The sequence below is a fragment of the Canis lupus genome, chromosome 7 (assembly GCF_048164855.1).
Source record: "Canis lupus baileyi chromosome 7, mCanLup2.hap1, whole genome shotgun sequence".
NCBI classification, from domain to species: Eukaryota; Metazoa; Chordata; class Mammalia; order Carnivora; family Canidae; genus Canis; species Canis lupus.
The window spans coordinates 62,774,859-62,791,114 of NC_132844.1; the positions used below are offsets into that span (position 1 = coordinate 62,774,859).

Below are 16,256 nucleotides of genomic sequence, written 5' to 3' on the forward strand. Positions count from 1 at the left end.
CGCCTTGGCTGGACTTTGCCAATAGACAGAGACAGACTCCCCCACCCCTCTGTAGGGCGCTGGGAGGCAGGTCATTGCCAGGAAGCTCTGGGCCACTCCTGCCCAGATTCCCCGCCCACCTTCACTTGTCTGCTGGCCTGGTGACCGGGTCTGGGTGACCTCTCTGTCTCTCAGAAGGAACTGCTGTTCCTGGATAAGCCAGCAGCCTCTGGGAGTACCTCCACGGTAAGGTGAATACCCCCTAGGGCAGCTGGGGGTGGGGTGGGCATTGCAATGGAGCCACTTCAGGCTGAGGGGAGGAGCCAGGCCAGCTTACCCAGGCTGGAGGCGGAGATGGCAGAGGGCAAGTGCCCAGTGGGTGTGAGGACCCGGGAGACGGTGGTATGCACTATAAAAATGTAGCCTCTGCTGATGAATGCTGCCCATGCCAGGTTTGGACTCATTCATCCTGGTATTTTGTATGTGTCTCAGTAAGGAGACCTAGCAGGGCCCGAGTAGGCATGGTAAGAAGCAGTGATGTGGGAAGAGGGCTGACAGTTGCCTCAAAGGACATGAACAGAAGAACTTTGCAGCAGGAACCCAGATCTTTGTGGTAGAGGAGGCAACTCCTGATGGACAGGTGATGGTAGCATTCTAAAGGACCCTTGTCTTGGGGACTGGCTACCTAGATAATCTGTGGTCAGGGCAAGACAGACAGGAGCCATGGGTAGTAAAGAGGAAGGCATGGGTTTGGGAAGGTCTAGCTGGTTGCCTTGCTGTAGATTTGGCATCTTTCCTCCCCCTGGGGTTAGGGGGAGGATGGAGTGAGGGCCGAGCAGCTTGTAGAGGTATCAGCCTGGGAGGAAGGGGACCAAGCTAGGGGAGAGTTAATGAATGGGTTGCTCATGCGAGGCCCCTCGGGGCCTTGGGGAATAATATGCCAGCTGTTCAGGTTGGGAGGCTGGGCAGGGAGATTCTGCTGTGCCACCCAGTGGGGTGGAGGGGATTTGGACTCTGGTCTTTGGAGGCCCCAGAAAGGTTGTTGCTATAGAAATAGAGCAGAGTCCCTCCTGTGGTTCATACTAGCTAGCACGTCCCCTGCCATGGGTGCCTTTGTAGGCGGGGGTTGGGGGACGTCACATACTGTGGAACCCAAGATGTGCCTTTTGAGTCTTTCCATATTTTTATTTTTGTTTCTTTTTCTTCCTACTTCACTTCCTCTAGAAGTGGAAAGGAAGAGAGCCCTGGGCGGGGGATGGAGGGAGGGAGATAAGGAGAGAAAGGTAGTGTTTCTAGAACATGGTTGTCATTCCAGTTCATCCTTCCCTCAGCCTTCAGATGTAGCATAATAACCTCCCATATGTCCCACAGTGGGGAGAAAACTTGGCTTCCTTACCTGGGAAATGGAGATAAAAATAACACCTAGCTCACAAGGCTACTCGGAAGATCAAATGAGAGGGGCCCACAGAATGCTCCAACACAGTGGCATAGGGCAGAGCTCCATAAATGATAGTCAATATCATTGCAGTTATAATTCCAATTATCTTTTCATGTGGACGAACCAAAAGGAATGCCAGCGCCATGAAGGACGCCGGTTGCTCCAGTCACCTCTCCCACCAGATGTAGGGCAGCAGCAACTCACCCACTTCACTCGTGTGCCCTGCAAAGGGCTTGGCTGAAGCAGGCAGCTGCATTTTGCAGAGATGCGTTTTAAGGCAAAAGGATCAATGCCAAACCTTCCTTCCTGTCTACGTTTTCAATGGGGACACGGGGGTGGGGCGGTGAGGGAAGAGATCCCACGCCAGTCCTTAATCCTAAGGATACAGAGGAGTTTCTGCCCCTGTCTAGGAGAACCTAAGGAAAGGGGCTTGGGTTTCCTTGAGGAAGCATGGATCGAGCTGGAGGACTGAGGCGAGGCCTCAGCTCCCGGTCAGGGTATGAGCAAAGGGAGTAGGGAGGAATGAATGCCAGAAGCTTCTCTAGCACAGAGCCTAGGGGATTAGCCATGGGGACCCTGAGGGTTTTGAAAGAGGATATTACTACACAGAACTCGGCTACAGAGGGAATGCATCATATTCCCTCCGAAGCTTCCTGACAGCTGCCTAAGACATCATCCTTGTCAAGACTGAACTTGCGAGGTACACAGCTGGTGCTCGGAAAATGTTCACCTGAGTGGGAAAATCACGTGTGACAGCACAGTCAAGAGTCGGTAGGGTGGAATGGCAGCCGGTGAGAGTGTCAAGTGTTGGTGAGCCACTGGGAGGTGCTGTTGAGCAGGAGGGGGGCCAGGTGGGCAGGTGAGGCAGGTGGGGAGAACAGTGGGAGCAAAGGCCAGAGGCTGGAATTAGCTGGGTGTGAGGATCCCAGCCTGGCAGGGGTGTAGGGCGTTGGAAATTAATGTAGAATGAGGGCGGGAGACTCTGGAAGGCCTGAGAAAGGTCTGGCAACTGTCTGGAAGCTGCTGGAAGGGCCAGGTCCCAATTGGAGGGCCCCGCTGGTAACCAGGTGAGCAAGCAGCCAGTGCCTGCTTTGCCCTGCCTCCTTCCAGCCTCCCTGGAGGCTCTCACCTTTCGTTTTCTTTCTCTTTTTGCTTCCTTCTGTAACTTTGTTACTCCTGTTCTATTTCACATGTCCCTGTGTGCTGCCTTCTGACCTTTCTGGCAGTAGATGGGGCATAAATAAAGAAACATATCTGGGCAGTGCTCTATCATCTACAAGTGCTTTTCCCATGATGGCATGCCATCCTCACAATCACTCCGAGCAGTAATTATTTTTTAACTTTTGATAGCTTTTCAAAAGAATGACGAAGTTAATATAAAATACACGCCTGGGGTGAAAACATTCAAAGACAGAAAAAAGGGTTTAAGAAAATTAAAAGTCCTAGTTCATACCTCTCAGTTTTCTGCTGTTTCAGTAGTGACTGGTGGGAATAGTTTGGAGCGTGGCCTCTCAGACCTGCCTTGCCCCAGACAGGAATGACTAGACTAGCATGTGTGGCTGCTGAGCACTTGAAGTAGAGCAGGTCCCAACTACCACGTGCTGTGAGTGTAAAACATGCATGGATTTCAAAGACTTAGTATGAAAATGGAATGTGAAATGTCTCAGCAATTTTATATTGATTTCCTCTCAAAGCGATATTTTGAATATATTGGGTTATATACATAATATATATATATATATTTAAAGATTTTATTTATATATTCATGAGAGGCACAGAGAGAGGCAGAGACATAGGCAGAGGGAGAAGCAGGCTTTCCACAGGGAGCCCAATCCCAGGACCCCGGGATCATGACCTGAGCCAAAGCTCAACCACTGAGCCACCCAGGTGCCCTCATAAAATATATTATTAAATCATAAAATATATTATTAAAATCATTAATTAAATAATTATTTATAGTAATACAGAAATATCTGTTATATATTATATATTTATATATAAATCATATTACATTATAATTAATACTTTATTAAACGATTAATTATATATGTTTAAAGATTTTATTACTTATTTTAGAGAAAGAGAGAGAGGGAGAGCAGGGGAAGGAGCAGAGGGGAAGGCAGAGAATCCCAAGCAGATATTCCACTGAGCGCAGAGCTCAGCCCGGGGCTGGATCTCAAGACTCAGGAGATCATGACCTAAGCCAATCATGTCAAGTGATCATGACATCACTAGCTGATGCTTAACTGACCGAGCCACCCCGGTGTCCCGGGCTTCCATTATAGTGCATAGTGTTGCTCCATTTACTGCATAGTGTTGCTCCAGACCTTTCTCTGTGATTGACATATATACACACATAAATATGTATCTATACTTGTATAAGTTCTGAATTTCCGTTAATGAGATCAGAGGATGTCTAGTTCTCTGTAACTCGCTTTTCCACTTAAAGATTTCTCTATGAAGATCAAGATGGGTATTTTGACAGATGCAGACACTGAGGCACAGTACACAATATGACAAACTCACTCAGCCAGTGACCAAGGCAGCACTTGAATTTGCATCCTCTAACCTCAAAACCAAGCTCTTTCTGCCCACAGGGAGTTTAATGTGAGGTGCTAGGCCATGGGGAGCCATGGTAGTTCTTGAGGAAGACAAAGGTAGGTGAAGTTTCATTAAAGGTATTAATTGAGGATGCACTGGAATGAGGACAATTGGCTCCCTCATTGCAGCCAGTTGGAAGCCAAGTCCTGGCTTCTGTGACACTGAAAAGGCTTACCTGGCATTGTCTCTTCCCTCCTCAAGATCCTTGGCCTTGGCTGGCACAGGGGTGCAGGGGAGTTGGCAGCACGAGTGTCCAGGCGGATGTGCTCCCATGAGAGTTCCATCCAACCCGCCCAGTTCCTCCTGGTGGTGGGGGTCCCGGTGGCGAGCGCCTTCCTTCTGCTCCAGTGTCTTCGATGGCACTGTCCTCGCCGGCTGCTGGGGGCCTGCTGGAAGCCGGATAGCCAGGAGGAGCCAGTGGCCCACCCCACTCCCCTGCCAGAAGACGAGCCCTCACGAGGGTGCCCGCCGGCCACACTGCCGGAGATGGCCGCCTTCTACCAGGAGCTACACACACCCACTCAAGGCCAGACCGTCATCCGTCAGCTGATGCACAAGCTGTTGGTGTTCTCGGCTCGAGAGGTGGATCACCGTGGCGGCTGCCTGATGCTCCAGGATATGGGCATCTCTCTGCTCATCCCACCAGGTAAGGGCACCTTCTCCCTCCTCAGCGTTTAGTTGTTCACTGTGTGTTGGACAAGGGCATCGCACCTCAGGGAGCATCGTTCATAGACATCTCCATAATTTTGAAAATTGTTTATATTTTTAGTATGACTTTATTGACTCTAAAGATGGATGGATTACATATTTTTATGACAACTCCCTGACAGGTGGAAGTAAAATGCCTGGTAGTAATAAACAGTGTGTTATGACAATTCTCAATACAGGAAAGTGTCTGAAGCAACAGCACCTCTTATAGATTCCCACTAATCCCATATGGGATGGGAACAGTCCCGGAAAAAAAAAGTAGGGTGACTTGCTCAGGATTACACCACAAGCCAGCCTACAGTCTTTCTCTCCTTCCACACCACCTCCCTGTGTGCCATGTTAGGCACCCTCTCTCCTGGGCTCCTGTCCCACCTCCACCACCATGTCCTCCGGCCCCTTCTGGGGTAGGGGTGCACCTGCCTGCCAGGCCCATCACCGCTCTTGTTCTCCCCAGGTGCTGTGGCTGTGGGCCGCCAGGAGCGGGTATCACTGATCCTGGTGTGGGACCTGTTGGACGCCCCATCACTGTCCCGAGCGCAGGGGCTGGTGAGCCCTGTGGTGGCCTGTGGCCCCCATGGGGCCTCCTTCCTGAAGCCCTGCACCCTCACATTCAAGCACTGTGCCCAGGAGCCCAGCCATGCCCGGACCTACAGCAGCAACACCACACTGCTCGATGCCAAGGTCTGGAGGCCCCTGGGGCGGCCTGGGGCGCACACCTCCCGGGATGAGTGTCGCATCCACCTCTCCCACTTCAGGTAGGCCCATGGACCCGGGCTTGCTGCCCATTTTCTCAGTCTGCCTCATCTTCGCCTTTCTGTATGGAACTGCCCCTTGATCTGTTCCAGATGGCTTGCAAATCCCTTCTCTCCCCGAGTCCCCTTCCTGGTCCCACTGGCCTAGTGTGTAGAGCAGTTTGTCTCACTCCAACCCTGTCCAAGACTATGCACCCTGCTGTAGTCTCTCTACTGGTCTATGACTACCACCCCAGCCCTCTTTCTGGAAGAATCTGTCCTATCCCCACCTTTGTCTTTCTAAAATTATCTGTCTCAGGTGCCTGGGTGGCTCAGTCAATTAAGTGTCTGCCTTCGGCTCAGGTCATGGTCCCCGGTCCTAGGATTGAGCCCCACATTAGGCTTAGTGGGAGCCTGCTTCTACCACTCCCTCTGTTCCTCCCCTCTGCTTGTGGTCTCCCTCTCCCTCAAATAAATAAATAAAATCTTTTAAAAAAAATTGTCAGTCTCTATTGTCCCTGACTGTCCCTGGACTGTCTAGGGCAGCCTATCCCCTCTAGTTCTCCAAGAGCCCCCTCCCATCTCATGCCTGTCCTTAGCTCTGTCTTTCTAGGATCTTAGGCCCTTCTGCCTCTCCTTCCCACTGAGCAGAGCAGGGCCAGCCATGTTTGGGACCCCTCTGAAGCGTAGTGGCCCTGAGCCCACCTTCCCTGTCTCCCATGCTGGAGGGTGCGTGCTGGCTCTTCTCCCCATGTGATGGTCACTGTGACGTGACTCACTCTTCGTCCCCCTACTTGCCTGACTCCCTGCCAGACTGTACATGCCCTGGACCACTCTACTCTCCCCGGCTCCTAGAGCAGTAGGAGCCAAGTGGCAGATACACTGGGGTCCCAGGGTCCCCTGTATCAGTTCCTGTCACCGTCTCTCTCTCTGCAGCCTCTATACCTGTGTCCTGGAGGCACCCAGGGGCCGGGAGGCCCGCAAGTGGCTGCAGCTGGCGGTGTTCTGCTCGCCGCTGGCGCCGGGGCAGTCCCACTTGCAGCTGCGCATCTACTTTCTCAACAACACACCGTGCGCCCTGCAGTGGGCCATGGCCAATGAGCAGCCCCACGGTGGGCGTCTGCGCGGGCCCTGCCAACTCTTTGACTTCACAGGGGCCCGAGGGGACCAGTGCCTGAAGCTCACGTACATCTCTGAGGGTGAGGGAGGTGGGCCAGGGTGGGGGGGCAGGGCAGCAAGGAGCCCTAGGAGAGGGAGGGGCCTGGGCCACCCCCTGCTGAGAAATCTGGGAACCTCAGGTTTTTTCTGGAGGCTCCTGGGCAGGCAACAGCTTCAAGGGGACCTCTGGCTTCTGCTGCTGCCTGCAGGAGCTCCAGGCTCTGCTCATTCCTGTCCTCTGTAGCCCATTTAGCCCTGGGCCCCTCTGTGGGGGGACAGGTGGATGTATGGTGGGGTGAGGGGAGGGGAGGATTTTATTGTCCCACCTGGCTGGGGCTGGTGTCCCAGGAGGAGTCCCAGTCTTCTCTGCCCTCCTTTCTCTGTGGCATGGGGTGCTGCACTTGCTTATGGAGCCTAGGACGTCCGTGTGGTTCGTGGACGGGGCACAGCTGCATGGCTGCGCCTGGAGGGAGTGGAAGGGAGGCGGAAGGTCTGTGTGCTGTGTGTGTGGAGGAGGTGTGTGGTGGTAGGAGAAGGCTGTTCACAGGGTCTCTATCCGCGCCCTGAGGACTCTCATCCACTTTAGACACCCTCCCACTTTCACTCCCGCCTCATCCCTCCCCACGGCACCATGCGTGACACCTGCCGCAGAGAAGCCCTCCTCAAACACTTGTGGAAGACCCCGCTTCTGAGGCCCTCTGCTCTGCCTCCTCCCCAGGTTGGGAGAACGTGGACGAGAGCAGCTGCCAGCTGGTTCCCCATCTCCACATCTGGCACGGAAAGTGCCCCTTCCGTTCCTTCTGCTTCAGGAGAAACGCAGGTAGTCCAGGAGACCCAGCCCACCTCCTGCCCTGTCCCCTCTCCGCAACCCCTACTCCTCTTCTCTCCTGCTCTCCCCTCCCCTCCCCTCTGCAGCTCCTTATCTAGTCAGGCATGCATGCACACCTTCTCTAAAAGATCAGCCACAACTGATCTTTGTAGAGAGAAAGAGGGAATGTACTGCCCAACGTCTTCAGATTTCAAAAGCCTGCCTATGGGGTTCCCCTGACTTCTCCCTCTCTTATCTGCCATGTCCTCTCCTCTTTGTAGCCAGTGAAAGCGTTAACTGCTCAGCACTTGCCAGTGAGATCATCGTCACCATGCACACCTTCCAGGATGTGAGCTGGAGCTGAGGGGCAAAGGAAGGGCAGGGCCTGGGAGAGCCCTGGGCAAAGGGGGTGAGGGGTCTGGTGCCCGGTAAGCATGGCCCTGATCACATAATCAAGCAGGTGGATGGCATTCTTCCAGACCACCTGGCCTCCAACTTACCCTTCATCCCTGACTCTCTTTGTCCATAAATGAATCCAGTAGGAGGGTAAAAGAGTCAAACCCCAGATTCTTAGCTTAGAGGAACATGGACATCAAAGAAAAGCGGGTTCTTCCTAGGCTGACTGTCTGTCTCTAAGAGATGATGTTCTGTCTCAGTGTGGAGGGTGACCAGGGAGGGGGGCTTGAGTAGATGGGATGGGGGTTAAAAAACCCACCCTCCCAAGGGGAAAGAGTTGAGGGGTTGAGGGTCTTTGGGGAACCGTGGAGGCGTCTTAGTGGAGAATAAGCCAGTACCTCTCAGGTTGTCACCTGCAAGGAGGGACCATAGGATGGAGGGAAGGAGACACATGTGCCTGAGTTCAATTCCCTATGTTTGGCTGACTTTTCCTTGCCCCATGACCTCACTCAGACTTTTGGTGTCTTAGGGTGCACCTGTTTAGTCTTCATGTCTCAACTCCCACAGAACTCAGTAGGCAGACATAAAGCTGGAAGTTCTGGGGTCAGGGAAGCAGAGCGGAAGGGATCCTGGGTGGGGTAGGGCCGTATCTCCTGATAGAGTAGCTCTGGGTGACAGGCTGAAGGATATGAGGAATGGTTCTTCTCAGGGGATGTCTCATGATCCCTAAGTGTATTTCTGACCCTCTCCTGGCTCAGGGCTTGGAGACCAAGTACATGGAAATCCTCAGATTCCAGGCATCAGAGGAAGAATCCTGGGCGGTGCCTCCCCCTGTCTCTCAACCACCCCCATGCAACAGGTGAGGTGGGGTTGCTTGGGTTGCTGGCTGAGGGATGTTTGTGATTCCTCCCCTGTGCCCTGCAGGGCGCATACACCATTCATGGTGCCTGTTGAACAGACTGGGTTTCTCTGATCCTCCCTTCTGAGAACTCCACCTCCCTGGCCCCAGGCTGCCTCCAGAGCTCTTTGAACAGCTGCAGATGTTGTTGGAACCAAACAGCATCACAGGCAATGACTGGCGTCGGCTGGCCTCCCACCTGGGGCTCTGTGGCATGAAAATCCGGTAAGAAGGGCGAAGTCTGTGGATGGGACGGCGGGGTGGGGGTACTGGCGTGAGGGTGGGGGTTCCTGGGACACCTTGAGGACTATAGCACAAACAAGGAGTCAACTTAAAAGTTAGGGAATGGCTATGCCCCACCCTGTTCCCCATAATAGAGCAGCTCCTTTTATTTATTACTATATTCTCACTACCTACAATGATGCCTGGCTCATGAGTAGGTACTCAATAAATATTTAAAAATGAATCAATTAAAATGTAAGTCAGTGGGTACATATTGAGTGCTTAACACGCTGTGCCCTGAGGGGTAGAAGGCAGACTATAAGATAATGTGGATAAAGCATGTAGTTGAGTGCCTGGCATATGTTCATTCAATAAATGTTAATAATAATGCGGGCAATGCAACCATGGTCTCTGTCAACAGCAATCAGTAGGAGAACAATTCTGAGCTAAGCTCCAGAACACAGACTGTGAGTGCAGTAGTCAGGAAGGACTTCACCCAGGTGATGGGGCTGGAACTGGACCCAGCTGAAAGCAGAGCAGATTTAAAAATCATCTACATATTAAACATTTATCAAGTACTCACTATATTCTGGAAAACTATGCTAAACATTGGAATACAAGATGAATGAGACCTGGCTCCAGCATCCGGGAACTCATACTATAGTAAGGGATACAGAGAGCTTAAGATAAAGGCAGAGCCCTTTATGCCTTATTGTATAATAAGGCATATTATACATGTATATATACAATAAGGCATGTATAGCAATGTTGTATAGCAAGTTGAAAACAGAGACACAAAACAGCTAAAGCAAGAATAATAAAGAAGGTGGGGTAGCTATGAGCAGAAGTCTGAACTGGGGGTTGCAGGATGGTCTCTTCCACCTACAGGTGGGAATTAGAAAGGGCGTTAGGGAGGAGGTGGTAGGGAAGTAGGGAGAAGCCACTCTGTTGGGAGGGAGTAGCACAGCTAGTTGTGGGTGTGGTGTGTGCAAGGTGGGAAAGGAAAAGGCCTACAGCTGGAAGGTTCAGGATGAGAGCTAGGAGCAAAGAGCAGAAAAACAAAAACAAAAACAAAAAAACAACCCAGCACCATCAAGTTGTGGATGAGCCTAGCACCCGGAGTACAGGCTTGGTTAGTACTGGAAAGAGACTCTGGAAGGTTTTTGAGCAGAGGAGGGTTCTGGGGAAGCCATGGTTTAGAACACCTGCTTCCTCACCAGTGGGCAGGATGTGGTGGCCTGGGGGAGAGGGAGGAGGAGGGGACAGTGTGTTTGGGGTGGGGGACCCGGAGAAAGCAATTCCAGACGGTCAGAGCTGGAAGCACCCTTAGAGGCCCTCTAGTCCGAGCCCTGGGTGAAAAGGAGGAACCCCGGGTCTAGAGAGAAGTAGCCGCTGAGCCAGGACAACCTCGGGTCTCAAGGTTCGGGGCCCTCCCCACTACTCCAGCCCCCTGGAGAGCAGGTGGGAGCCGCAGGCGGGCCGGAGCCGGGGAGGGGGTGGATCTGGCCCCAGAGCACCCACCACCCCGCATCCCGGCCAGGTTCCTGTCCTGCCAACGCAGCCCCGCCGCAGCCATCCTGGAGCTGTTTGAGGAGCAGAACGGCAGCTTGCAGGAGCTGCACTACCTCATGACGGTCATGGAGCGGCTGGACTGCGCCTCGGCCATCCAGAACTACCTGAGCCTGAGCGGCAGCCCAGCGCCGCTCCGCGGGGGCGCGCACGAGAATCCGGGCCTGGAGCTGGACGAGAAGCTCTGAGCGCCCCCGGGGGTGGGCTGGGGTGGGGATGCTGTCCGCAGCGCTCAGGGCATGGGGCGGGCACAAGGCAAACGCAGCAGGCGCCCTGGCCGCGCCCCCCATCTCATCGGAACCCTCGGCGGTGCCTGGGGCCACCGTGAGGCCAGAGGCCAGAGGCCGTTGCCAGCCTCCCCGGGTGCGGGTGCGTGGGGACCGCGCTGGCCATCCGCTTGGTCCTGCCAACAGGTGCCATCCTGGGCGGCAGGGGGCGCAGGAGCCCAGGAGATGGCCCGGCGGGCCAGGCTCCAAGAAGCTCTTTCCAGACCAGCGGACTGTGCCCTGTTGGCACTCCTTGGGGATTGGCCGGGGCACAGGGATTCACAGAGCGCTTTGTGATACCCAGCATCGGACTGGGTATCCCAGGGAATCCTGGCGGAGATGGGGTGTGGAGCTTGACAAACTCACAGTTCCCAGTGTGAGAGTCAAGATGCCCTTGTGGGCCGAGGGCCAACTCCAGAACAGCAGTGCCCTGTGGTTAGGCCATGTGGGCTTGGGATGAACAGATGTGTTTTAGGAGCCGAGAGGGAGGCAGCCAGTGTGGGCTGGAGCAGTGGGAAGGCTTCATGGAGGATGTTGGAGAGAGGGTACCAACATGTAGAGTGGCTCAACCATCTTTGGGGGGGAGGGGGGCGAGGACAAGGGGATGGTGTCTGGACTTCCAGTGGTTGCCGTGAGTGAGCATGGGTACTGAGGCCTTAAGGAGCCCAGCCTGGTGGGTGTGAGGGAGGGCCAGAGTTCAAGGTCAGCCAGCCGTGCCTGGCTGTTCACCTGTCTCCCTTGTCTTCTTTGTCTCTCTGTCTTCCCATCCTTGTCTTGGCTCCCTCTCTCTCTGCCATTATCTCTGTAATAAAACATCAAAACGGAAAAGAAATTTCAAGATTAACATTCGTGGCCAACCTTTTTACCTCTTTATCTGGAACTGTGTGAGTTTTTGGTTTCTCTGACTTTGTTTTGCTGCCACCATTTCTTGTAGCCTCTGGATCCCTGAATCTGTCTGTCTGTTGCTCTGACTTAGCACCTTTCTCTCTCTCTAGAGTCACCATGCCTGCCTTTAAGGGTTTCCTTCACTCTTTGAAACCCTCCGTCAGTCCCCTCAGGCAATGTCTCTAAACCAATGTTATGTATCAAAGGCAGTGAAAGGACACTGGGCTACCCTAGGAAGGGGAAGGGGTAGGTGGGATTTTACCCCATGAATCAAGATCCAGTCAAGGGTCAGGAAATAAACGATGGGGATGAAAGAACATGCTATTCAGTCAACAAATATTTATTCAGCGCCTACTATGTGTTAGACTCTGTACAGAAAAGAGATCAGTGGGCTGGGTGGAGCCTGGAAAGAGAATAAAGGATTTGACTCAGTTCTAGCAGTGCTTTTGTTTGCAAACAGGTGTTGATTTTTTTTAAGGGCAGGCAAGCAATCTCTCTGGCAACACTAACAATTTGCTTTTGTATTAAAAGATATTAAAGCTTTTTTTCAGTGATAAACAATATTGTATAATAAAATATGAAAATTACCTTTCTTTGTTACTCACCGTATTTTGCTCAGATTGATAAATTTGGATGTGAGTATGAATGGTTTTGTTTGGTCAAATTATGGGGGCAGGTTGGAGGGAAGCATTTTGTAGATTGTGCATCCAGGATGAAAATTGTCTGGGAAATTAGGAAGGCTCACTTCCCTTTCTGTTAGAAGTGAGCCCTCAGGATGAGGCCCTTCCCCCTCCTCCCTCTTTCATTGTGTACCACCCTCCTGGTTGGTCTCTTGGCCTTCCGCACTTCCTTGGCTCAGGATTGGGCTGCTAAGAGCATCTTTCTCTCCTGGGGTCCCAGTTTCTTCCTTGCTCTTCACACCAGCTCAAGGCATCTTTATTTTGTGCTCCTCTCTCTCTCCTGGAACAAGTCCTTTTAAGAGTTTCAGGTCTTCTGGAATTGTGCATAGAAATCACAGGGTTTTCCTTGCTGGGACAGAATGCCTTCTGGCCCCTGCTCTAGTTCCTCAGAATGGGCTAGTAGTGCCTAGAAAGAGATGCTTGGAAGTCTTGGGGTAAGTGTCAGGCTGCCCCGTCCCTGGAGGAAGGATCCTTCCTTTCTTCAATCAGACTTGCTTGGCATGTATCTGCAGCTCCCAAAGCCAAGAGCTGGTGTGTTCCAGGGGGCATTAGGAGACTTAGTGCTCAGCCTGGGCTCTAGCGCTAATTGGTATAGCTCTAACCTCCGTGGCTTCAGACTCCTCACCCTTGAATGAAGCAGCCATGTTTGAGGCTCTCTGAGGACCTTCTTTTGATTCCATGGGCTTGAGCAGAGATGTCACACTGGTGACCCCGGGGACATCCACTTCAGAAATTTTTCTTCGTGTATTGCTTTTGAATAGAGCCATTGGTCAGTGCTTGTGGCCTACCTCTGGCCCTTTTTCTGGTAGGCCACCTGCCTGCCTCCTAAAATACCAAACTCGTGACTTCTGCTCTTACACATGTTGTAGGCCCCTGCCTAAACTTCCTTCTGTTGCGTTTAGAGCGGGTAGGGGAATAAGCAGGAGGTTGGCCTAGGTCTGTAGGGTTAGAAGCTCTAGGGTTCAAAGGTAATCTGTGTCTTCAGCACCGCAACTGCCTGCTGAGTGATGCTATCACTAATGTACGGATTCATGGTGTCCAACAGAAATGTAGTAAAAGCCATATATTTGATTCTGTGTTTTCTAATAATCACACACACACACACACACACACAAATGTAAAAAGGAACAGGTAAAGTCAGCCAATATATTTTGTTTAAACTAATATGTCCAGAGTATTATAATTTCCACATGTAATCAATATTAAGAATATTAATGGCATATTTTATATTCTTTTTTCATAAAGTATTTGAACTCTGGTACATAGTTTACAATTACAGCATACCCTGATTTGTATTGAACATGTGTTAAATTTTTGTTGGAAATATTCGGTCAATATTTAGCTTTCATAAAATTTATGGTTGAAAAAGTATACTTGTGTAACAAGTTAAACAAGCTAAAAATTTTTGAAAATGAAATTAGGCATAAATGTTAAAACTTAAATCAATTGAAATAAAATGAGAATTCAAGGGCATCTGGGTGGCTCAGTCATTTAAATATTGGGCTTTTGATTTGGGCTCAGGTCATGATCTCAGGGTTCTGGGATTGAGCCCTGCATGCTTTTCTCTTCCTTTCCCTCTTCCCCTCCCTCTACTCAAGCACTCTCTCTCTCTCCTTCCCTCTAAATAAATAAATAAATAAATAAATAAATAAAATCTTAAAAAAAATAAAAATTCAGTTCCTTAGTTGCACTAAGCACACTTCAGGAGCTATGTGTGCCTTGTAGATACTGTAATGAGTAGCACAGGTCTGGGTTATGGATTCACCTGGGCATAACTATATCATAATTTAACCATTCACTCATTCATTCATCAAACATTTACTGAATACCTGTCTTGCCCAAAATGTTGCTTATAAAAATTCAATGAAGAAGAGCACTCTTGTTCTGTAGGAGCTCCTGGGATGGGAGAAATCTGAGAGAAAGGGCAGGTTTTCCCCCTCCCTGTGTGTACCTGACTCAAGAAGGAAATGGAGGATGAAGCCTAGGTAGATTCTCTGCTGCAGGCTCACTCTGCAGTGTAGTGGAGAGGCCATGGATTCAGAGTCAGGTATTCCCCACCCAGCACATCAGGTAGCTTCTCAGTTGCTGACAACAGGATCCACTCTGGTTGAGGACTGTAGACAGGGGATTTTATCTTGAAGGTGAAACAATCATTTGGAGGGCTGAGAAATAGGGTTGAGGTAAAGCGTCCGGGAACAATACCCTAAACTCTGCTATAGAACCAGCCCAAGGGGGAAACCAGTATTGCTGTGGCTGCTACTACTGAGCACTGGGTAGCAGGAACCCAGCATGAGATCACAGCCACTTCTGCCAGCAACAGTGCCTCTTCTGAACTGGGAACCAGCCCTCCAAAGGCTGAGGTTCTGGGTTGTTCATGTCAGCACAAATGGAAGCTCCATGTGCTAAGTGCTTCTTCATGCTACCCATTTTTGAATCATATCTCAAGTGGGGACGTAAGACTGTCAGAATTCAGATCACTTCTCAAATACTAGCTGCAAAGGAGTCTGGAAATTTGGATTCTGACTTTAATATTGGAGAGGTAGGATTCATTGCAAGCAAATATTCCCAAATATGGGAAAAAGCTGCTCAAAAGTCAATGGACAGCTATGAATACAACAGATGTCCACTATGGTGTGATTAGTGCTGTGGTTCCTGGCAGCAAACTCTCTTCGCAAGAAGAGTCACCCTCTGAGCAGATTCCTGTGTGAGTCTGTTGACCTTAGAACCTTCTCAATAAAGCATGACCACACACATCCCTCAGGATGGCTTCCATGCCCAAATTCGAGTCTGTGGTCTAGGACAGGCCTTGCCATGCTTTGTGAGTATGCAGCAAGAGCTCACCGACAGTGGTGAACGAATTTATCCAGTCCCTTGTATAGCCCCACATACTATTCTGTGCTGCAGAGGCTGAAAACTGAACTTACATTTCCCAGACACCTTGGCAGATGGAGATTCAGGCATGTTTAGGTTTTGCCAATCAGCTGAACTCATGCAGGACTTTGATTTGGCAGTGAATGATGTTGAGAGTTGAGCGGGACGTGAGACTGGGGCTTATTCTGAGGAGCTGAGGTGTCTATGACCTAAGAGCTGTGGCAGCTGCTCCCTGATCTGGTAGCTTTCTCCACGGCCTGGTTCTGTGGTGTGGTGTGCGGAGTCAACACTGCAAATTCTGCTTACAGTCTGTTCCTTCAGCTCTTCTAGTGACTATCTAGACTCTATAATATATGGTTTTGTGCTTAAACTTGCTAGAAAGAGACTCTATAATGTAGGACTAAGACCCCTATCTAATGTGCCAATGATTCTTTCTCTGGAAAGACTTTCCTTCATTCTGTGATCATACCCTTCCTCTTTGCTGGTAACAAAGGGGTCTTATGAGAGAAGAGAAATGGAGAGGATAGTTTTGTTAAAATGTCCTTACTTGGAAAAATATAAAATGGTAGTGGTCCTTTGTTGATTTTTCCTTTCCCAATTTGAAAAACAAAACAAAACAAAATATTGGTGTTTGAAATACAAAAGCCCTGGAACACTCTTTTATGAGAACTGTCATCCTTATTCATCTTTTTTAAAGCTTTACACAGGTATGTTTGTTTATCTGCTTATCACATATTTGACCAGTTATTATGTGCTTTGAATCATGGTGGTCCCTCATTTATTTTCTTATCTGTAGGTAATCTTTCTCATGTTGGCCTTATTCTAGCCTATGCTAAGTTCTTTTTGGTAGAGATGTTATGGCTCCTGACCAATAAAAAGCTAGCATCAATACTAGCCAGTTAGTGTCATAATAATGTCATAAAAACATTAGCCTGAGGACAGGAATATGCTTTAAATTAGCCATCAACCAGGTGGGAGTAGATTTGTTTTCCTAACAAACTAGGAAAGATGAAGTCATAAAATCGAGAATAATATTTAGAAAATGC

General features: G+C 50.4%; 1 protein-coding gene across 4 annotated transcripts; it reads left to right on the forward strand.

Annotated features, from left to right (window-relative positions):
• The first annotated feature begins 1 nt into the window (after position 1).
• UNC5CL (unc-5 family C-terminal like) lies at positions 2 to 12,246 on the forward strand. Of its 4 annotated transcripts, none has more exons than XM_072833127.1 (9): positions 2 to 225; positions 4,220 to 4,664; positions 5,181 to 5,481; positions 6,394 to 6,656; positions 7,334 to 7,435; positions 7,705 to 7,772; positions 8,578 to 8,678; positions 8,829 to 8,942; positions 10,480 to 12,246. In XM_072833127.1, exons 2-9 carry the CDS (start codon positions 4,280 to 4,282, stop codon positions 10,694 to 10,696), a joined length of 1,551 nt encoding a protein of 516 aa, XP_072689228.1. In that variant the 5' UTR covers positions 2 to 225; positions 4,220 to 4,279; the 3' UTR covers positions 10,697 to 12,246. The 4 variants fall into 4 exon arrangements, with proteins under 4 accessions (XP_072689228.1, XP_072689230.1, XP_072689231.1 ...); XM_072833129.1 differs by having other exon boundaries at positions 85 to 225; positions 7,709 to 7,772; positions 10,480 to 11,606; XM_072833128.1 differs by having other exon boundaries at positions 104 to 230.
• Positions 12,247 to 16,256: the final 4,010 nt, after the last annotated feature.

Bases quoted from the DNA above. Each gene is read 5' to 3' on its own strand.
- UNC5CL (XM_072833127.1), top strand. From the start codon at position 4,280: ATGTGCTCCCATGAGAGTTCCATCCAACCCGCCCAGTTCCTCCTGGTG. The intron at 6,657-7,333 runs GTGAGGGAGGTG...CCTCCTCCCCAG, and splicing joins GCTCACGTACATCTCTGAGG to GTTGGGAGAACGTGGACGAG. The intron at 8,943-10,479 runs GTAAGAAGGGCG...CATCCCGGCCAG, and splicing joins CTCTGTGGCATGAAAATCCG to GTTCCTGTCCTGCCAACGCA.